This window comes from Gadus macrocephalus, chromosome 5, assembly GCF_031168955.1.
Source record: "Gadus macrocephalus chromosome 5, ASM3116895v1".
NCBI lineage: Eukaryota > Metazoa > Chordata > Actinopteri > Gadiformes > Gadidae > Gadus > Gadus macrocephalus.
In genome coordinates, this window is record NC_082386.1 from 10,487,201 (window position 1) to 10,510,510 (window position 23,310).

General features: G+C 51.4%; 1 protein-coding gene across 2 annotated transcripts in view; it reads right to left on the minus strand.

Moving 5' to 3' along the window:
- Nucleotides 1-23,310, minus strand: part of LOC132457834 (formin-like) — a 51,582-nt gene that overhangs the window by 11,340 nt on the left and 16,932 nt on the right. For both annotated transcript variants that reach the window (XM_060052186.1, XM_060052185.1), the window contains 10 exons: nucleotides 22,446-23,275; nucleotides 20,036-20,177; nucleotides 14,312-14,399; nucleotides 11,031-11,092; nucleotides 10,731-10,819; nucleotides 8,838-8,967; nucleotides 8,548-8,694; nucleotides 8,359-8,418; nucleotides 8,098-8,218; nucleotides 273-365 (listed from right to left, as the gene is read on the minus strand). In XM_060052186.1, coding sequence (XP_059908169.1) covers nucleotides 273-365; nucleotides 8,098-8,218; nucleotides 8,359-8,418; nucleotides 8,548-8,694; nucleotides 8,838-8,967; nucleotides 10,731-10,819; nucleotides 11,031-11,092; nucleotides 14,312-14,399; nucleotides 20,036-20,177; nucleotides 22,446-23,275 — 1,762 coding nt within the window. The remainder of the gene's footprint in view (nucleotides 1-272; nucleotides 366-8,097; nucleotides 8,219-8,358; nucleotides 8,419-8,547; nucleotides 8,695-8,837; nucleotides 8,968-10,730; nucleotides 10,820-11,030; nucleotides 11,093-14,311; nucleotides 14,400-20,035; nucleotides 20,178-22,445; nucleotides 23,276-23,310) is intronic.

A 23,310-nucleotide genomic window follows, 5' to 3' on the forward strand; every position in this document is an offset into this window, starting at 1 on the left:
ACACACGCTTCTACACTATTGAAAGCAAATGATGCCTTTTTAAAAAGTTCCATCTCTGGGTTTAAGAAGGACAATGTGGCTGTCCATATACTTTATCTTTGGAGGCCTAAGGTCGATTTCCCCCTTAGTGCCTCACAATTCCGAGTGGAAGAGTTTTATTCATCCAATCAGCATTCAGGAGGAAAAAGCATATGTTCCCGTGGAAGACGACGACGACGACGACGACGACGACGACGACGACAACAACAACTCAGGGCTGCGTAGTGACTTACCGACAGAGAGAAAGCCTTCCATTTTATCTTTGAAGGGCTGGAGGTGTTCCTCTGAGGAGTTGGCACACACCTTCTGCACATTCTTTTCACACACTGGAAGAACGAGAGACAGAGAGAGAGACAGACAGGGACAGAGAGAAAGAAAAGCAGAGGAAGGTGAGAACAGGAGGTTTCTTTAGTATATCCACAAGTCTTGTGTGCAAGATTGTATCTTAAGTCGAGCTTGTACACATACAAAATTGCGATAAATCAGAGGCCAACTATTGAGTCAAACCAGAGCTCATTTACTACTTGTTTGCAAACCTTTATCTCACAAGATTTACTTGACATGCAGGATAAACAGAGACAGTTCGGGCGGTGGGCCTTTATCATCATTTAGCAAAGTCTATTTATCGTCTACTTGCATAACTATTGTGGTTAAGGACACAGCAAAAAATGGGAAATATTTCGACAACAGCATAGTCTAAACCTTACATGGTGCCAGAAGTCAAGCAAGGAAAAATGATGACTACTGATGAGCAAAACAGTAGCTTTAGTGAATGATACATGCATACCGGAGTGCGTACGAATTCTTACAACACATCTTTTTATAATAAGCATGTATACATATAATTCACAATAGCATTGTCCACTTACCGATTGTCAAGAAAAGGGTATGGAAGTGCACGCATAGACGCCACATATTCAAACAGGAATGTTAATTTGAAAATGTTTTTAAATATAGACACGCACAACAAAAGCTAATTTTCTAAGGTAGCCATTAAAAGTGGCTGTTAAACTGGCAATAATGTGAACAGAGTTTGGGCTGCGTTCAAGATACAAACAACACCGTTCATTAGTGGCGTCCATAAGAACCAGTAATGAGACTTAAATAGAAATAAAACCTGCATCATAAACTTTAAATTAAAATATCACAATCTCCCCACACACGCACACACGTAATAGCAAAGACTTGATCAAAACGCCATGCACCCAGCGAGTCTCTCAGACGGATTGGGAGAAGATGCCTGGCCACTGGAATAACGGATGATAAATCAATGAACTAGTATGACTCCTAGGGCTTCAATGTCTCACTAATGTAACTTCAAAGACGGCGCACGGTGCTATTAAACAGGATTTTACATGCACAGGCATATTGTTGTTCCTGCACATGTGGCTTTTTTTCCTTAGCAGATCTGCTTGCTATTTGCGGATGGGCTTTTGTTGTGATGCCAGATAAAAAAAAAGTAACCAACCGACACGGGTCTGGGGAGGAAGCCCAAGCGATGGAGCGTCCCGTCAGCCAAGCCTCGTCATTCCTCCCCCCACCCCCCCGCTATTAGCGCACACACAGAGACGGCGGGCACAACAACAGCCATGCAACCTGCTAGTCATTAATGGCAGCAGTAAATACCTTGACTGGTGTACGACTGCATAGCTTTTATAAAAACAAAAACACAAAAGTAAAAAGGAGTGGATCAACCCAATACGAACATGGCGGTCTCAGACAGCTCGGGTGTCAGATGTTGGAGAGAGGGAAACGAGTACACCTGCTTAGTTCAAACACCGAAGCATACCGCTTGGTGATTTATTTGGAGAATCAGTTTTCTCATGTGAAGAGCGGGCTCGATTATCCTTTGTTACCTTCTACGGTTGCATAAACAATTCAAACGGTTTATAGGTAACATTGCGGTGACACACAGGCCAGATCACAGATCTATTCATTTATTTTCTCTAGTGGAAAACAGATAAAGCAGTATCATGAACGTGACCTAAAGAACCCCCGAAACAATCTTTTTTTTTTTGGAGCAAACCCACATTGCCTCACCCGAAATCCCCTAACACAACATGGCCCATTAAAATCGTTCAAAACAGCAAGTCTACAATTTAGTGGCGGCTTTCCACCAAATGTGGTCCAGACAGCAAAGGCCGCAAGAGGAAGCCCACTACAAATAAACAACCAAAAAAAATGAAAACACACAAACACACACACACACACATCTGCAAGAAGAAGCCTGTGTTTAGTGTATCGGATTCGAGTGATACATTGGCGTTAAAAGCAGCCGTTGGAGTGTGAAAAGGTGAGCACGGGAACACGAAGAACTCATGTTTAACAACAAAGTTTCGGTCAGCCACAAAATAAGCCACACGTTATATTATGATGGACCGACAAAGCCCAAACAGCCCTGTAACCTCTCGGGGAAAAGCGATTGAAATGACTAGATTTTAACAAATCCTTTTAATTGTACCTCAAATAAAATATGCTGCACCGTGTTTGTATTATCGAATAGGGCACCGAGTGGCTGAACCAACAGGAAGACACCCTGTCACATGGAACACCGTGTGCCATGTGCTTCTAAATCCTCTGATGTGGGGCTGACATGGATCCTCTCTGCACTGCTGGGGCTCGTCAATACCATGGATTATGCCACCGTACTCGGATCACAGAGGCGGAGGGCAAACGGCTGACGAAGCTCTGCTCGGAGTAGTGTAATGTCATCAGAGAAACCCACCGCGGTCTGACTAACTGGAGATTTCTGCTACTGCAGGCAGCTCTGTTGGTCCTACGGGTTTCTCTGCCCTGTCCAGACACCTAGCGAGCAGGGGCCTGGCCTGGCATCACAGAGCCAGCAGACTACGATGGGAGCCGCGCCACCGATCTTCGATAGCCCTCCCACCGTCACCGCGCAGGGAAAACAGATCGGGTTCCAGGCTGCTCACTCAGCACCTCTCAGACTGGGGCGCTGGTTCTTTGTGCACTTCAACGTATGATGTCACTGTTTATACCGCCAGTTATGCAACTTTTTCCTGTGATATTCCTTTGATGGACGAGTGTTGATTTATGCCACCCATCTTAATTAGATTTTTCTTTTTATTGGCTCAGCTTCACCTTTGTTTGGTTACTTTCGCCATGTGTGAAGAACACACTCCATCACAAATGGGGAAAAATATTTGAAAAGGATTTTCTGTTCCAGGATCATAACGGCATTGATGGATTAATATAATTTGTCAAAGGTTAAGTGCCATTATGAACTTTGAAAGAAAGAATACATGCTGCGATTTGGGCAAGACAGAAAACGGGAACTAAGTGAATCCTTGAAAATGTGCGTTACATATGAGCATACTTTGCAATAACGCTTCCAAGCAACTTTGACACGTAGTTAAACCTGTACAGAGATGCTTGACGACATGATCCCATTGAAAACACACCAGCCGCCCCTTGAGCACAGACTGCGAGTCAGACGGCAGCAGAGGGAGAGATCGACGCGTACATTCACGCGGTAACATTTCTCTGTTCTGGCTAGTCATGGCGCCGGGACTTTGATGTCAAAATGTGTGCCTGATATTCCACCGCGGCAGGAAGGCCCCTGGGAACGGCGAGCCGGAAGTCACGGCACACCGGGACAATGCGATATTGTGGGGTGGACTCTGGCCAATCAGAGGGGGCTTGTGGAGCGCCACAGGATTGCACTGGCTACGTGTCTGACGCATGTTTCTGTCTGCGGAAGGTTGCCCCAGTAGATGGCCTCCTGACAATAGAAACACGTTCATCTGATCCTCTCCTCTCCACAGCAACATAATGGAGCATTGTGGAGGGAAAGGGAAAACAATAACAGATCAACTCCTAAAACGTCACACCGACGGCTACACCGGTTAGAAGACGACTACAACAGAGTTGGAAAGCCCTTTTTTTTTTTTAAAGTCCGTCTCCAAGATTACTTCAGATGTGAGGAACGTCGGCTGCCCTCCGGCCCCCGGAACGCCACCTTAATTTATACACCCGGGATGTGGATCTTTCCCATCCGAGGGATTCTCTTACTAATCCCCAATTATATACAATCCCAGTAGACCGAGACCCCCTCCCCCTCCCCTCCCCTCGGTCCGGTCGCCCACCTCCCCCCTCGCTCTCCGGGGCCAAACGTCTCCGCTTCGCTCCCACCAGAGGGGCCGCAGCCAGGACGCTGGCTGGCTGAGCGAGGAGAAGGTTAGACTCCCTCTCGGCTTTCTGCTCCCCATAAATCACTCCGGCCTCGACTCGGCCTTTCAGCACACAGACGCCCCGCTCCTCTTCCTCCTCCTCCTCCTCCTCCTCTAAAGTCCAGCGAGGAGAACCACGGGGGCTGACAACAAGGGGAATAGCAGCCAAGCAGCCCCTGAGATAAGATGGGAGAGTTAGGGTAATGGATGGAGGCGTGGGCCTTTATAGGGCGTATCGTATATCGCCGCTACGTGAGAGGATAGCTAGGGTGCTCCATGCCAAGGGCGATTTTTACATTTGTGTTTTTATGGACTGGGGGATATGGGGTGTCCCCGTGTGGCTCTTCTACAACTAAAGATCTACGTCCATAAACATGAGTTGACATGTTTCAGTTGCACATTTTGGAATGAATTCGTTCACTGATGAATTGTAACTGTTAGCACAAAACTCATCCTTACCGGGAACTCTTGACGTTGTTATCGTGGCAATCCCAAGAAATCGAAGAAAAAAGCCACTAGAAAAGCAGAGGTGTTTGGGACTCGCACCGACAAACTGGCGGGTGGTGGGTGGCGGTGCCCCGGCCTCCCGACTCCACACATGGAGTCAGGAGCGGCGCCTCCGTCGTAAAGCGGACCTCAGGCTAAAGGGCCTGCGTGGAGCTGACGTTAAAGGCCCTTTAAACTCTGGACACTGTCTGATCTGCCAGGGTGATGAATGGCTTACCTGGGCCGGGCCTCGAGTGAAACACTAAACTGCCCTCAGCAACAAATGAGCTCTGACGGTTCCTTTTTATTTGATACTATTTCATTCGGTAGTGTCCCAACTGCAGCACCGTCCCGCTGAATTATAGCATTATAATAGACTGTTAGCAATGTAGAACCATCATTCTATGGATTTTGCTAGGAGTTTCAAAACGCCTTTAAGTATTTAAGGGAAACGTTCATAGTTGGTGCAAGAGCAAACGAGTAGCGCAATAGAAAAAAACAAACACATTTTGTCGCTTTTCTTCTTGTTTTTTCTTACTTTTGGCTTGGGATTCAAAGTTCGACCGAGCGTACAGAGATACCTGCGTCGTCGTCCGGCAGTGAGAGGAGACATCGCGAGCCCCAGAGAAGGGCTCGATCCCCGCGGCCTCCAACTCATCCCGTCGCGGGGAGAGAACAGCGCAAGGAGAGGTCAGCCCCCCGCTCCGCAAACAGGAAGCCCCATCACACCGGGATCATGTTTCTGCACAAGCCAGTGAAAGAGAGGCCAGCCAGGCGGACAGGAGTCTGCCCCGCACCCCCCCGCCGCCCCCCCCCCCCCCCCCCCCCCCGAGCCCGCCGCTGACTAGACGCTGGGCGCGCACACACTGTATGCATGGTGGTGCATGTGCACACACATACCCTTAGACTGTGTGTTTCGCACCAACTCTCTGGGCCATAGACAATGTCTCTGGACCCTATACCAAGTCTCTGTCTCTGGATCCTAGACCAAGTTTCTGTCTCTAGACCCTAGGCCAAGTTTCTGTCTCTGTACCCTAGGCCAAGTCTCTGGACTCTAGACCAAGTCTCTGCCTCTTGACCCTAGACCAAGTCTCTGTCTCTGGATCTGTCTCTGGACCATAGACCAAGTCTCTGGACCCTAGACCAAGTCTCTGGACCCTAGACAGAGTCTCTGGACCATAGACCAAGTCTCTGGACCCTAGACAGAGTCTCTGGACCATAGACCAAGTCTCTGGACCATAGACCAAGTCTCTGGACCATAGACCAAGTCCCTGGACCATAGACCAAGTCTCTGTCTCTGGACCCTAGACCAAATCTCTGGACCCTAGACCAAGTCTCTGGACCCTAGACCCAGTCTCGGGACCCTAGACCCAGTCTCTGGACCCTAGACCCAGTCTCTGGACCCTAGACCTAGTCTCTGGAACCTTAACCCTAGACCAAGTCTCTGGACCCTACACCCTAGTCCAAGTCTCTGGGCCCTAGACCCACGCCCCTTGACCCTAGACCCTGTCTTTGGACCCTGGTGCAAGTCTCTGTCTCTGGACTCTAGACCCAGTCTCTGGACCCTAGACCCAGTCTCCGGACCCTAGACCCAGTCTCCGGACCCTAGACCCAGTCTCTGCACCCTAGACTAAGTCTCTGGACCCTGGACGTCAGAAATGAGTCACTGTCGAAGCATACACCAATTCTTGTACTTCCAGACCAGTCGAGGGAAGCTAAAGAAATAAGCTCCCTCCCCTGGTCTATAACAGGGAAGGGAGAGCAGGTAGTAGACAAACAACAAACAACCAAGAACCCATTATTTAAGCTGTTCCTCAACACCTTCAGATCTCTCTGTTAGCTTCTCTCCAACACCGCTGACAAGATGGATGGAGGCGATGCTGCGAGAGCGTGGTAATTAAAACCAGTTGCTCTCTCCGTGTGCTGGTTTATAATAGCCAGATATAAATATTTATCCCTGGCGGTGGGGATGGAAATGGCTCGGGAGTCACGCGGCGTGCTCATCAAACACCCAGAATCCCCCGCCGGCCCCTCTCCCCACACCCCCGCTAATTCACCCCCCCCGCCCCCGAGGATTGTTGCTCCAGACCGGGCTGGGCCATGGATCAAATGCGCCCGAACCTCGTGTTGCATTTATTGTCTTCAAGTCTTCACTTTTCTCCTAATAAACGGCTGGCGGCTTGAGGTGGGTCTGGCGTGCTTTAGTACACCCTTTGTGTTTCCCTTCTCCGCCCCCCCGCGGGTCAAAGAGGAGCGGGCTTTACCAGATCCCAGAGGCGGAGGGGAGCGGATCTAATTGCTTTCGTATGCCGTGTTATTGGTTGATTTAAATAACCGCAGACACCGAGGGCACCAGGGGCCCGCCCCCTGTAACCCCTGCCGTGGCCCGGGCCACGACTTCACTGGCTGGGGCCCGGCTTATTGACAGACCCCCTTATTGACCGGCTGGTTAGGGGGTCGGCGCCCGTCGGAGTTCGGCCCCTGACGCCGTCAGAGCCTCAGGCCAAAGCAAATGATTGCAGATTTTTTCTGGAGCAGGACTTGGGAGTCCTGCTCCAGAAAAAATCTGCAATCATTTGTCGCTGCCAAGACGACTGGTCTCGCTGCCAAGACCAGTCGCTGCCAAGACGACTGGTCTGACGGGAGCTCAGATCCGAGCATTTTCGTCATTGGTCATTGAATCTGAGGAGCTGTCGTTGTTTTGATGATACGGCTTTTAAGGAATGATACAATGTTTGGAGGAGAGGCAATCCTCGGGGGTCACCCGGGGGTTGGGGGAGGGGCCTCTGACTTGAGGGCCGGGTTCGAGGGCCCCACTCAAGGGTCCCCGCTCAAGGGCCCCACTCAAGCGCCCCCGCTCAACGGCCCCACTCAAGGGCCTCCGCTCGAGGGCCCTGCTCAAGGGTCCCCGCTCAACGGCCCCACTCAAGGGCCTCCGCTCGAGGGCCCTGCTCAAGCGCCCCCGCTCAACGGCCCCACTCAAGCGCCCCCGCTCGAGGGCCCCACTCAAGCGCCCCCGCTCAACGGCCCCACTCAAGGGCCTCCGCTCGAGGGCCCTGCTCAAGGGTCCCCGCTCAACGGCCCCACTCAAGGGCATGAGACCAGTGGGATCTGAGACGAGTGGATGCTCTGCTTGTCTCAGATCCTGCTGGTCTCAGGGGCCCTCGAGCAGGGCTTTTGAGCAACACCATACGACACCAGACGCATTTACGTCTTCCTTGCTCCGGCAGTGAAAGCTCACGCTCAACATAACCACAGATGCCTGGGCCGCTGCCTCGGGCCACCGCAGGCATTGAAGTGTGAAATATCACTGCTTTGAAGCCCCAATGGTGGGAAGCAGCGGTCATACGATAGGTGATACGGTCGTAGGCACGCATCTTACCCGTCAGCTCTCTCTTCAGCTTCCTGGCGTCCTTCGTGATATCTTCAAACTTGACCTGGGCGGCCTGGAAGAAGTCCTGTGGCTCGGGCAGAGGGAACACACTCTTGTCCGTCCCTGCATACTGGAGGTGGGGGAGACACCCAGGGGAACCAAAGGTTACACAGGTTTCATTTCCGCTAATTTTCAGATTCAATATTCCATATTCCACCCCAGTCTAACTGAACTGTTCCTCGCTCTGAGGAGTGAAACCGATGGGCATACCTCATCGAAATTGCGCAGGTAGTACGACACCACGTAGTCCACCAGACTGATGCGATTGTCCTGCAGGAGGAAACAAAACAAACGAGGTGCATTATGGTCCATAGTTCTACCAGAAGGTAGACCAGGTTAAAACGTTAACGTTTCGTGGGTCGGCCGTTACAAAGGAGAGTTATGGAACGGGGGGGTCACCCTGCTCTTGACGTCTTTGAGCTTGGGGAGGATCTCCAGTCCGAAGCCGTCTGCTTGGCCCCGGGTTCGGTTCCCGCCGTTCATGTAGTTCCCGAAGGCCAGCACCAGGCCAATCACCTCCCGCACACTGCTGCCCTCCAGGAGCACCTGTCACACACACAAAAAAAACTTGCTTTCCACAAACACACCACAGTGTATACTCTGGTTGAACTCATTGCTGGCTAGACCATTCCCTGGGTGGTCGCCGTGGCTTAGTCCCCAGGGCTGCCTGGTGGCCAGGGCGGTCTCACCTTTGACACAGTGGAGACGATCTCCACCTTGCGACGGATGGATGCGATGCTGTCCAGGAAGGACGACTGGAAGATGATGCAGTGGGCCCGGCCCGTGAAGTCCGGAATCTGGGAAAGCTCATAGAGGAACCTGAGAGAGAGAGTGAGAGTGAGAGAGAGAGATCAAAAAAGAAAGAAAAACAGCAGGGGATGAGGAGGAGAGCGAGGAGGGGAAGAGAGGTGGAAGAGAATAGGGTGTGATGTGTTATGACAGAATTAAACAAAATGTCCCACAGGAAGAGCTATTTCAGGGGACTTTTTGGCAGGCCGCGCGTCCTCTCTTCCCCCCGCCCCCCCCCTACAGGGCCAATTTCCATGTTGCCGTCCACAGCCCCTCCAGAGTCCTACTGCGGAGCTGCTCTGCTGGGTTTGAAAGGTCCGGTCTGGGGGAGCGAGGTGGGCCAGGGGGGTGGTGGGTCCGGGTGGGAGGGGGTCACAGCGAGGGGAGAGGCAGCGATCCGGCGCGCGCAGTGATTGATCAAAGGCGTCTCAGACCTGATGCAGGGCGACTCGTGTAAACAGCGGCCGCGTCGCCGGGTGGCGGGGGGGGGGGGGGGCAACATCCTGTGTGATCAGAACCCGCGGACGAGAGGGGGACAGAGAGACGCTGAGTGGGAGCGACTCAGGAGGACGGCGGTAGTGACAGCTCCGGTCAAACATGGAAGCAGAGGACCAGGGCAACAGTGGCGGGGCCAGCGGAGCGGCACCGCCGGGGCCCCGGGGCCTCGTTAACTGGGCCAGACTCCTTAACCCTGACAGGAAGGGGGGGGGGGCTGAGGGGGTCGGAGGGGTGATGATGCTGGAAGAGGAACCAACCCTCTATGTACATACGTGACTTGAGAGTCACTCTCTCTCTCACACACACACACACACACACACACACACACACACACACACACACACACACACACACACACACACACACACACACACACACACACACACACACACACACACACACACACACACACACACACACACAGCTTGCATGTGGTGTGTGATGTCATGTGTGGTGCATGTGAATTTTACTTCAGGAATATAAGCGGAGGCGTTGAGCGCTGAACGGCTGGGGGAATGTTTATCCGCTCCAGCGCTGCATCTGATTATTATTTATATTTCTGCTAAGTGACGATGAAGGATGAGATCAGCGCTCCCATGTTTTACATTTACCTTGGTAATTAATTGGTCGGAGTTCAACACTCGAATCCATCAACATGTTGCGAGGGGCCACATTAAAAGCGTGAAACAAAAAGAGTTTGTCTCACTGAGACACAATAAACCGACACATGGAAACCCCGATGCGGTTTCCTGGCGAGTGCCGAGAAACATGTGAATGTGACTGTGGCTAATCTACAATAAAAGTTATGGACAATGTTCCAACACATGGGTGACAGATGAGTTTCCTCCCCCGAGGATACGTCACCTTTATCGACCAAAACAACAAACTATTACCCATTTTTTAATAACATATACCATGATCACTTTAGGTCAGAAATTGAAGGAATTATGAATAATTAAATACGAGTAATATGGATAAAGTAAATATGACTGAAAGGCACCCTTCAAATATAGATGCAAAATCTGGGACAGTTTAGATATCAATACGATTTGATAGCATTGTGCCATAATTATTGTATTATTTTCATCATTAATTTCCAAATTATTTCTGCTACTAAATTGTTTCTATACATCAAGTTCAGTATGAAGTTAAATCCACATTTATGAAGTGATATTATATGTAGATGAATTCAAACCGTACCAAATTAAATACAACATAATTGTAATAAATGTGGGGAATACAGGGAACACCTTTTATCTGCAAAAATAAATAAATTTCTAAAAAAGCTTACTTACTGCTCCGGTTTGTCCAACAGTTTGACCTCATCTTCTTTGGAAGTCTCATAATGCTTCTTTATTCTCTCCAGCTCATCACTGGTGGCTCTCTATAACAATAATACAAACAAGATAAAAATGTAATATTCAATATAATTTACAAGGTACATTGGGCAAATAGACAGAAAGGCAATAACAGCAAGTATCGAAGAAATGCAACTGAAGGGCAAATGGCAATAGTACAGAAAAAATCTCAAAATATATATCTATTTTTTCCTCCAGCAATCAAGAGTGCTTTACGGGGCTCCCCCGCATACTCACATTTTCATATAACGCTTCAATGGTCTCCAAATCCACAACAGAGTTGTCCACAGTCAGAACAGCTAAAACAGTAAATAGATTTATTAGAGCCATGCCGTCTTATAAAACAGAATAAATAAAAACATGTTCTTTCTAAGTTGCTGCCAAGGTTTTCACAATTAAAGCGCTACCATGGATACTCATGGTAATCATGCCGTTTTAAATTATTAACAGGTAATAACTTCTCATTCTCCAAACGGCTGTTGCATGCGGAGGGGGGTAATCATAAAAACATAAAAAACATGGAAAAATTATCAAATTTCTGTAAGATATTATCGCACGCTTTCTTGTCAATTATAACGCCTACTTAATTGAAAGCCAATGGAAAAGTGATAAATGATTAATAAAAAATCATTAAAAAACAAGGGGTCACAACAAGGTCAACAAAACAATAACCCTAACCCTGACGGACAGGTGGGCCCTTCAAACCATGTCTTCAAAACGCAGCCTCGTAAACCAATAGCCCTGAACCAGGAATCGGCACAGCCAATGGGCACGCTCGCTCTAACATGTCATCAGAGCAGGCAACAGGATCAAGTGAGTACGAGGGAGACGTAAAAGAATATTAATAAATAAAGATGGGGTAAGGAGAGAGAGCTGGAAGGAACTGTACATCCTTGAATACCCAAAGCCGATGGAGATTATTATTTTTTTTTTACAGGTAATATGCTTTTTATTAAAGAGTGATTTAGACATGAAGGTATGGGAGAGAGAGGGGATGAACGACCCGGGGCGCTGCGGTAAGGTCTAAGCCTTAATGGTACGCGCTCTACCCCGGGGGGCTCAATGCAGAGTTCTATGGAGAATGCTGAACGTAAGAGTGTTGTATACATACCAGTCCGCTGGTGCTCCTACACTGTGTACAACACTCTTATGTACAGCATTGGCGACGGTACAAATCCCTGGGGAGAACGAGCCATGTGGGCCAGAGCTCTGTTCCTACATCTTATTAGAGTGGATTATACACTCCATCAGCCGTGCATCCGCCAATCACACACCAGATGGGGAGCGGGGGGGGGGGTGCTGGGGGTGTCTAGCGTGAACAAGCAGGGCAGCCCTGAAGGTGGGTTATGTGGCTTGGGTGGGGGATATCTCTCCACACCCTCAGATCAAAGCCTGCCAACATCACGCTCACTCAACGACTTGGCTGTATGTGGGGGGGGGGGGGGGGGGGGGGGGAAGAGAGAGAGAAGAGATGTGTCTATGTACGCATGTCTGTGCACGGCTGCATCTGTATGCGTGCATGAATGTGTGCGTACATGTGTTTGTATGCGTGCGACGTGCGCGCGCCTGGGTGTGTGCATGCGTGCGCCTGGGTGTGTGCATGCGTGCGCCTGGGTGTGTGCGCGCACGCCTGGGTGTGTGCGCGCACGCCTGGGTGTGTGCGCGCGCGCTTGTCTGGGTGCATGCATGAGAGCACATGTGTGCGTGTGTGCTGTGAAGCGAGGCGTCAGGGAGGGCAGCCCCTCGCCCTTGATCCACGGTGGCCTTTGGGGGTCCCCAGGACCTCAGGTTTAGGGGCCAGTTGACCCTCCCTCTCTCCCTTCACCCCCCCCACTCTGTAAAAGCCCTGGCAGCTCCAGCCTCTCCCCCTCCCTCCCTAGTAGCTCTCATAACATTACATGTCCCATGTCCTTTTAATTTGGCCACAAAAGGGCAGGCAAGCAGGCATGCCCCGGGACCTGGGCCCTTAGAAGTGCTTATTAAGGTGCCGTCCTTCATTGTCAGATTCTAATTGTCCATTTCACCTACACCTCCCATTAAGGCTCGAGAGGTGCCCACACGCTGAGAACACCGCCACTTTTATAGGGCTTCTCCTACCGCCGCGCACACACACACACACACACACACACACACACACACACACACACACACACACACACACACACACACACACACACACACACACACACACACACACACACACACACACACACACACACACACACACACACACACACACACACGAAATAACAAGTGAAACAAAGCAAAGAAAAAAAAAAAGAAAGGAGGTAAGAAAAAGGAAAAGGAAAGGAAAAAAAGGGGTCATCTGGTCTGTTCTGTTTTGGCTTGGGCTCGTGGTTAGGGCTTTTCTGTGTGTGTGTGTTTGTGTGTGTCTGCCTGTGTGTGTGCGTGTGTTTTATGTGGTTGCGCAGTGTCTGCTAACTGTGAAAGGTGGATTTATACGCGCTCACATCATTAACGGGGTGTCGCTCCCATTAGGCCTGTGGAAACCGTCACTGGCTACAATAAACAGATCGCCTGGCCGCGTGCTCAGACTAGCAGGCGGCAGACGCTCACCGCCACAGTCCAACGACCCGGCCCCCGCGCTGCTGCCTGTGTCCCCAGCACCACCATTATGTGTTTACCACACACAAAATTGCGCACACACACACACACACACACACACACACACACACACACACACGTGCATACACACAAACACACACACACACACACACACACACACACACACGTGCATACACACAAACACACACACAAGCACACGCATGCACAGTACACGCACGTCTGCATTTTCCACGGAAAAGCCATGTGTAATCATTCCATGCGGTGCCTCCGTCGCCCGTCTGCCTCGGAGATTACGATGCGACTCTGATTTGATTTTAACCAGGGTAGGACAGACCTGGGAACGTCCCCGGGAGCCCTGATCCTAATCCAATGTTTCCGTATCAGAGGGACATACAACCGCCCCCCCCCCCCCTCCCCACCTCCATTTTCTCCTGCTAGTTAGAAATGTGAAAATAAAAAAAATAAAAAATGTCTGTGTTCCCTACGCAGCCGTGTTAATAATTCATAATAATCTACCGTTGCCCAGATTAACAGAGCGCCTCCGAAACTCAAGCCTGCGTCCTGTCACGACCCCTCCACGTCACATGGTGAAAAGAAGGGGGAGCTCATATATTCTGTTTACTACCGCTCTACCTCAACGCTTCCTTGCTAGAAAGCAATGAAAGTGATGTCCAGCTCTGCTCATGTTGTCAGACAGTCCAGGACTCCCGACCCCCCCCCCACCACCACCTTTGCCCGGGACTGTTTGACAAAAGAAGCAGAGCGGGGGGAGGGGGGGAAGAGAGAGATGGAGAAGAGAGAGATGGAGAAAGAGAAAGAGAAAGAGAAAGAGAAAGAGAAAGAGAGAGAGAGAGAGAGTGAAGGAGGGATAGAGGGAGAGAGGAACGGGAGGGAGGCAGGGAGGCAAGGGAGGGGGAGCCACTTGTCCTAACCGTGTTGGATGTCCTTCATCTCCAGATGCAGGCTGGATATGAGGATGCCCACAGCCTGAGACCTCTTCCCATCCAGTAACTTGATGATCTGTGCGGGGGCAGGAATCAATTTATTATTCATAGGAGTCATTAGAAAGTATAACATGATTAACTATCATAATGATTTACATACAAGAATTACAACCTACATTAAGGTTGCAAACAACTAAATAATTGTTTAAAATAGCAATGTGTAATATTTCAACTAGCTCGTAGCTTAAAATAACCCGGGCGTATCTGTGCTCAATGCTGATCGATGGTCATTTCCATAATTGTACCAATAAAATCCCATCCAATACATTTGAATTTAGACATGCTACAATAAAAAATGCTGGCCAGCCCAGTACCTCTTTTTGTTTACAAGAATCAACACTCCCAAAGGCCCTCCCACTGCTCAGCCAATCGAGCTAGGATAGTTCTGTCACACAGCTGCACAGCCAATTAGAGTGGACAGAACCCCAGTAATGGGAGGGGCTTCATCTTAAAAACCTCTAACTTTAAAAGCATCAACAACAATGAGATAAGAGACACACACACATTGACTCCCATGCCTACACTTCTCACACACACACACACACATACCATCACAATATCATGTCACAGCGAAAAAGTACAAAGGGCTCCAAACATGGCGCCATAAAAAGACAGTCTCAGAGAAAAGAAAAAGAAAAAAAGAGGGGGCAGAGGGGGGGGGGGGCGGGTTGTTTTTTATAACAAACTATAAATTCACAGCATTTTTATATGTGCCCTACACATGGCCGCAATTACTTATGACTGCATTCAGCCATAAAGCCAGAGAGCGTTGTTTGGCAAGCCGAAGGGCCGCTCTAAAACTTAATGCGTTGGGCTTCTTCATTAGGCTATCGCGGCGCGCAACGCTACTGGGGCCCGGGCCGCCGGGGCCCGGGGAGCGGGGCCCTTAGAAGTGGGTATTGCATTACCGGGCGTTAGTGGGGGCCATGCTGCTCCGAGCTCCATTATACCTGGATCACCGGGGATCTCGCACTCTGCGGACCAGAGACGGCGAGCTGGCCCACCAAGGCTCCCCCCCTCCACGTCCCCCCTGTCCCCAGCCCGACACCTCTAGTTAACCACTTTGGAAGTGGCCGCACTAAAACAACCACGACAACTAAAAAAACAACGTAGCCGTCCTGGGAACCCCCCCCCCGCTCGAGAACCCTCCAATTAGGCGCGGCGGCTGACTTAACGAGGAGGGACAGGGCGAACGGCGGACCGCTGGCCTCACAGTTCACACCGTGCAGCCGAGGCGGCTGGGAGTTCTGCTGCCAGGGTGATGCTGATGCTGCCATCGAGGCAACGGGCGTAGAGGACGACCAATAGATAACAGCAGCGCCCCCCTGTGGATCGGAAGGGGTACTCTCCAAACCCGCAACTTAATATCTAACTCCCTGTGTGCCAATACTCAATTATTAATAAAACTGAATACATCTGGAGCCAAGGGCCCAAATAACTCCCCAGAGTGGGATAACATTGAGGAGGAGAGGTGGGAGGTAGAGAGACACACAAGGAGAGAGGACAGAGCGAGAGCGAGAGCGAGAGAGAGAGAGAGAGAGAGAGGGGTTTGAGATGCAGCAGGTGGCTGATGTTAGTGCAGATTGGCTGAGGGCAACAGGTTCAGAGAACCGGGGATAGTTTACACAGAAGAGGCTGCGCGGCCAACCTGCTTGCTGGTGCCTGTCTGTCTGTCTGACTGCCTGACTGCGTCGTACCAGAGTCGGAGCGCAGTACCAGGACTTATCGGGGGGGGGAGGAGCTTCTCGTGTGATGCGTCCGCCCGCCTGAGCGGTCATCTCGGCCCCGCTGGTGTTAATCTTACACCCACACTCGCGCGTCATTTCCCGACACCTCAACTATGCTTTTAATAAACTCTGGGTGAGAGCTCATAACTCATCCACCCCAAACAGCATGATTTTTAAACTGCTTCAAGCCACTGTTTGTTTAAAGTACCAAACGGCAACGTGTAAACTGGACCGGGACGTGGGCGGTGGGAAATATGTGCCGCCTCTTCCTCATTGTGTTTTGAAAGCAAAACACCCACACGCATGTACACACACTCACACACACACACACACACACACTGATGTGTGGATTGCTTCTGTGAGTGATTGTGTATCTGTTTGCATAGCTTAACGTTTCACCCCCTTATCAGCATCTTCTTCCTCCCTTTCATCCTAATTCAGGTTGGGGAGGATGAGGAGGGGAGATAGGCAGGGAGGGGTGACGTTTCTTTTCTATGTTAACATTAATTTGAGGCGATGCTTGTAATCAGGGAACTGCACAATTGTAACAAAGATATGCTTTTAATCAGATGCTTGTAATCAGGGAACTGTAAAATTGTAACAAAGATTTGCTTTTAAGCAAATGATTACAAGCATCGCCTCAAATTAATGTTAACATAGAAAAAAAAACGTCACCCCTCCGTCCACCCCTCCCTACCTCCATCCATCCCCCCTCCTCATCCTCCCCAACCTGAATGCGCCGGCATGCGCCTAGTTCCAGCTCCGCACACTACAGCCCCCCCCCCCCCCCCCCCCCCCCCCCCCCCCCCCACACACCCAAACCCTTCCCGATCTTCTCTGGTTGCCTCCCCCACGGCCCGTGGAGTGAAGCCACATGCCTGCAATTATACCCCAGCTCAGGTCAGCCCTGGGTGGGAGGGTGGGAGGGTGGGAGACGGAGAGAGAGGGCTGTCACCCAGCTTTGATATGGTAATCAGCGGAGAACTAAAAAGACACGCGAGTAAACAAGTGCTTTGACTTTTCCCCCGTTTCACACGTGATAAAGATTAACTGTAGAATGCGTGTAGGCAGAGTCTCTCCCCGAGTCCGCTGCTGCGTGTTGAGGGGAATGGTATGCGAGCGAGTGCGGGGAGGGAGGGAGGCGTGTATGCATAATGTGCAGACATTTCCCCTCCATCCCATCCCCTTCTTCAGTGCTGAGCGACGGCCGGGCCCGGAGGCTCCGACACGATCTGGCAACACTTTCCCACGAGGCCGGGTCAGAAGCGATCAAGACTCTAGTGTCGCTGGGCATGAGAAACACGCTGACACACACACGCTGACACACACACGCTCACACACACACACACACACACACACACACACACACACACACACACACACGATTGATGTTCCTGTTACCCACTTCTCGAGGTCACGTCAAACGCGAAATACGTTCCAATTCTATGAGGAGAAGACGGGACTGTAGATCAATCGATTGATCATCAGACTGAAACAAATAGCAACACAAACACTCAAAACACACACAATCACAAACAGATTCACATACACTTATACAACACAAAGCAAATGCGGGAAGCAAATCCAGACCCAAAAACACATGCAAGATAAAAACAGCATTTTTCTCTCCCCGACAACTCGGGTGTGTGTGTGTGTGTGTGTGTGTGTGTGTGTGTGTGTGTGTGTGTGTGTGTGTGTGTGTCTGCTGTTGCGAGAGAGACCAGATGTCCTCCTCACTTCCACAGATTACAGCGTCCGTCTGTACTTGATGACATGCATTTCCTTTCCCTCAACCTCCAACCCCCCGCCCCCCCCCCCCCCCCCCCCCCCCATCCCCCGGCTGGTCCTCAAAGACACCTCCATGTCATCGCACAACATCCACCATCATCATCACCCTGATCAACATCTTTCCCGTTGGCTCCCCTTGCGTTATCCGTTCCCCACCCCCCCAGCCCCTCTAACCATGTTCCCCGAGGGGGGCTCTCACGAAGGACCGCCTGGAGCGGATCACTCAGATTTAGCGTTATTGGCAAGCGATGGTGACGGACAGACAGAGCGAGAAAGAGGGCAGTACATTCAGTTCCATGGGTTTAGCAGAGAGAGGAGGAGCGGAAGAGCGAGAGAGAGAGAGAGAGAGAGCTTTCTGACAGAGGGATACCCGTTTCCGTTACGTATCGGACCTCGCTTTGTCAAATTCCTCGTCATTTGCTCATTCTCCTGGTCGCTGTTGTGGTAACTCTAATCGCGTTCGTATTCTTTGAGCTCTCCGGGTTAACTGGCGTACACAGCGTATAGGAAGTGAGAGAATGGAAATTGTGTTGCTGTAGACGCGACAATTCATGATCCCCATCACAGCCTATACAAACCCCCCTTCCGCCCCCACAAACATCCCTCCTTCTCTTCCTCCTTTAACAACCCTTCGTGCGCCCCTCCAGACTCCTGGGAGGTCAGCGCTATCTGCTGTGTGATTCAGAGGAGAGTGCGTCCGCCCGAATGAATCATTTAGAACCGCGTGGATCTGCGCCGCCAAGGGAGCTGAAAAACAACTGCACAATTTTTACGTATCAATTCTCGTTTTTTGGTGGTGGGTAATTATGATGAGCTGGACTGCCACACACACACACACACACACACACACACACACACACACACACACACACACACACACACACACACACACACACACACACACACACACACACACACACACACACACACACACACACACACACACACTAACGGTTGGCTTGAGTCGAGTTTCAAGAAATTAGAGACACAACACGTTCTTCACAAAATAGCTGTATACTCTGTGCCGAGTGTCCTTGAGTTTGAATGAGTATATCAGGGTGGTTAGGCATTTTAAGGGGGTGATGTAAGGCAGTTGGCAGGACGCGTGTCTGTGGTTATGAAGAGTTGGATCTAATGTTTCGCTTTTGAAGATGGCTGGTTAAGAATGACCAGACTGGATGGATCATTCAGAGACGCACGCACACGCACACGCACACGCACACACACAGTGTGGCCCTACGGAGTGCTGCGGAGCCCGATTGATCCGAGGAGGGGACGTGTATGGATCGGGGGAGGACAGTCTGGCCCACAGGCTGAGCCTCGACAGTCTGGACGCCAGACAAGGAGCAGCGGGGGCCGCTGGAGGGCTGACGCAGCTCTGGCCGCAGCAGAACTTAGTGCAGTGCTGCACCATTGGACTCCACCAGCCGTCGGCGCTTTGGTAGGCAGGCAGGGGGTCTAGGGGCCGATCGACTGTCACATCCCCCTTCATGAGCACCGGTATAGGGTGTGGGGGAATCACACCCTACAGGAACGGCTACGTGAAGACACAAAAATGTTGTCTATAAGAGCTCTCTGAAAGCTTTAGGAATAATTAAAGGACCATGACATTAAAGGGGCGGCGTGTGAAGTGATGCGCAGCCACACTGGGAGGTCTCCGGAGAGGAGGAGAGAGACCTTCCTTTCGATTGGCTCCGCACCCTGACCAACTTGGGAGGGCCGGCAGTCTCCATTAAGAAACCAAATCACCCTCCTCCTGGCTTACTACTGTACTTTCCCCGGCGTCGTGACGTGACCGAATGTGGCAGCTCTCATAACGTCAGTGAAAATAGACACAGATACCCTTCTTATTGTTGGCCCCGGCGCTGCGACCACCCCCACTTCAGGAGAAATTAAGTGATTGACCGAGGGCTCAGCGGGTCTCTCAACGCCGACGGTTCAGCTCAGACTTCAAACGGCGGAACTTAAGGCCAAAAACACAAGACTGGATCTTTTCTCCCTCCAAACACTTCGGCCCCAACCCCCCTGGCCTATCACATCGCTGCGGCACACAGAACGACCAGGAACCTTCAGAGGAGACCCTGTTGCTGCGGGAGAGGGGGGGGGGGTCTCAGCAACACAGTGTATGTTTGCATACCTTCTTGGTTTTGGCCTTCTTCTCGTAGGCGTCAGACAGGGGCTTCTTCTTGGGCTGCAGGGTGGCCTTGGAGAAGAGCTCCTCGAACTCCCCGGTGTCTACGAGGTCGGGTTCCTCCAGGGAGCCCCACAGCGTGTTGTTGCTGGAGACACACACAGAGAGACAGGGTTTCAGTCAGCGGTACACTACGCATCATGGTTTAACTTTAAAAGACATTAAAGAAACAGCGAGGCTACCATAAGCGGGGACCAATTGGTCATGGATATATGGAAAAAGTAACAAGGGCTTTGGTTGTTTGAAACGCTATTTGCTGTCAGCTAGAGACATAAACAAACGGGCCGTCTATTTGTCGTGGTTTATTTGATGCTAACTCGTTCTGCCTGACTCGTTCTTTATTTCCATTTTCCAGTTTGGTGTTCATCAGAAAGTTGGCCTTGACATACGCTCAACCAAAGTCACTTTCCTGGTTCCTAATTAAGCGTTATCTACTAACTGGGCAATGTAAACATGAAACAAATCACTCTTTGGGTTTCAGCTGTCCGTTAAGGGCTGTATTACCCTTAAAAGAGCATTTTGGGAAAATGAGTAAGGCACAGGAAGCCATGTTGTGGCTCGCCGGTTGCCGGGTAACGTGGAAAAAAAAGCAAACAGAAGCAGAAGACAAAGATGACCCAAGCGAGGTGGAACTCAGGAGTTTAGAGTTGCTCTTCTGCGCTCTCGCTCGCTCTCGTTTTCCACACATGAATCCAGAAAATAACGTGACGCAGTGAGACAATGGAGCATGCACACCTGCTCAGCTTGTGTGTATTTATCACAAAGCAAAACTTTATCAAATTGAATCAATAACAGTTCAAAACGCCCCGCCCCAACTCATTGATGTGGATGCATCATTAACATCTTGTATAAAAGCGATTAGTACACAAGACTTTTGCAATTAAACGTGTTTAGCGTTGAACCGCACATGGGAGATTGTCTCATCATACTGTGCACCAGATTAATACTCTTATTTATCGTGAAATTTACACCCAATCAAAAGTTATGTATACAAATCTGTCCTGATCAATTGAAAACAAACATCGCTTTCCTAATATTGAACTGTTCCTATCCCGTTGTTTTACTTCGGCCTTAAAGTACATATTTTCGCCCTTTAGTCACAAGGTCCGCTGAAAATAAACAACGTTTCACAAGGAAAGGGGGGTGGGATGGTGAGCGGAGCACAACAACAGAGGCTCGGCCGACGCATCAAAGACCCAAACACCAGAACAATCAGGTCTCCTGCCAGGGAATCAGTCGGGGTCAGGGCAGGGAGAACCGGTTCTGCTTTCTGCTGGCGCTCGCTTCACACTGGCAAAAGGCATTCATCTGTGGCTTTCCCCTATCCAAGGACATGATGATAAATGCAGAGTCTGAAGATCAAAAAAGCCCTCCTTTCTTTGATTTCACACCGCGCCTCCCAAACGGACCACTCTACAGCTTCAGAGACGAAGCAAACCACAGAGGCAGGCTAGCCCCACGTGGGAAAAACTGAATCATCCATCAATCCCACAAACGCTTTCCCCACGAGACAACGCTTTTCTAATTGATCGGACAAGTCCTCCTGACGGCTTTTGGACTCCCTCCTCTGATCCTCACTCTCCCCAGTCTCGGCCTGCACCCCCAATACTGCACTAGTGCAGCGTACGCATCCACAGTTGTGGCCTAAACGTGCACCCACCCACCCACCCACCCACCCCACACACGCACAGTTATCGCAGATCGGTTAGTTGATCCGGCTACAGTTAAACATACGACCCATTTTATGCCCCTTTAACTCACCTACCCCCCCCTCACCCTGTACTGTAACATTTATTGCTCAACTGAAACTGCTTTTGGCCCCTTGAATATATCAGGCCCTGCCACCACAAACCTGGACGAGCGAGGAAAGCGAGAGCGAGAGAGAGAGAGAGAGAGAGAGAAACCACAGTCTACTCTCTCCCTTCCTCTTTTTAATACAACCAGGCCATAAAGCCGGAGGCCTGGCTACCAGAGGCAGCGACCACAGCCACTGTAAATGGACTGGATAATCCACTTACAATCACATAAGCAGTGTCAACGGATGGCCCTGGGAGGGCAAGAGTCTCTTCTTCCCGGTGGGGCGCTTGTAACAAAAAAAAGACGGGCATACTGGGAACCAGCTAGAGGAACATTCAAATCTAGAAGCAGGACACACACACACACACACACACACACACACACACACACACACACACACACACACACACACACACACACACACACACACACACACACACACACACACACACACACACACACACACACTGTGGGAGTTGACGTCTAGTTAATAGAACACTACAGTGGTGAAGGGATCATGCCTGCGGTCAAAGGAGTACTTGTCAGCGTTGGGACTCACTTGTTGTCCTGGATCTGTATCCGGGTCCAGTACAGGGGCTTCATGGGGCAGGCCGGCTCCACGCTGGGCTTCCGCGGGGCCTTCTCCACCTTCGGAGTGTAGCCACCCATGGGAGGTGGGGGTGGTTGGCCGGAGCCCGGTGGTGGGGGAGGCGGTGGCGGACCCATTCCAGGGAATGGAGGCGGGGGTGGAGGGCCACCGCCGGGGAGAGGTGGTGGGGGTGGAGGGCCAGCGCCTGGGAGAGGTGGGGGCGGAGGTGGGGGTGGAGGTCCAGCGCCTGGGAGAGGTGGGGGCGGAGGTGGGGGTGGAGGTCCAGCGCCTGGGAGAGGTGGGGGCGGGGGTGGGGGTGGAGGTCCACCGCCGGGGAGGGGTGGGGGTGGAGGTGGTCCGGGCAATCTCATGTGTCCCGGCAACGGAGGAGGGGGGGGTGGTGCGAGGTGGCCTGGCAAGGGTGGCGGCGGTGGTGGCGGCGGTGGTGGCGGCGGTGGCGGTCCAGGTGCCGCCCCGGCCCCGATGCCAAGCGGGAGTGCGTCCAGGGTCAGCCTCCGGGGTATGTGCTGCTGGCCGGGGCTCACGGCGGGGCCCTCGTCGGGGGACTTGAGGAAGCACTCCCGGTCGGTCTGCACGCAGACGTTGCGGAAGGACTTGGGCGGCGACGGCGGCGGCGGCAGCTCGTCCTCCGTGGAGACGCAGGCCTCGCGCAGCTCCACGCCGGCCTTGAGGGCGCCCCGCGGGCCGTCCCTCTCCAGCCGGGCCGCGACACCCTCCAGGCGGGACACCGCCACGGCGTGCTCTCCCCGCAGCTGGAAGGTCTGGAGCTCAAAGTCTGCCTGTGGGAGGGAGCGGCGGGACACGGGAACGACGG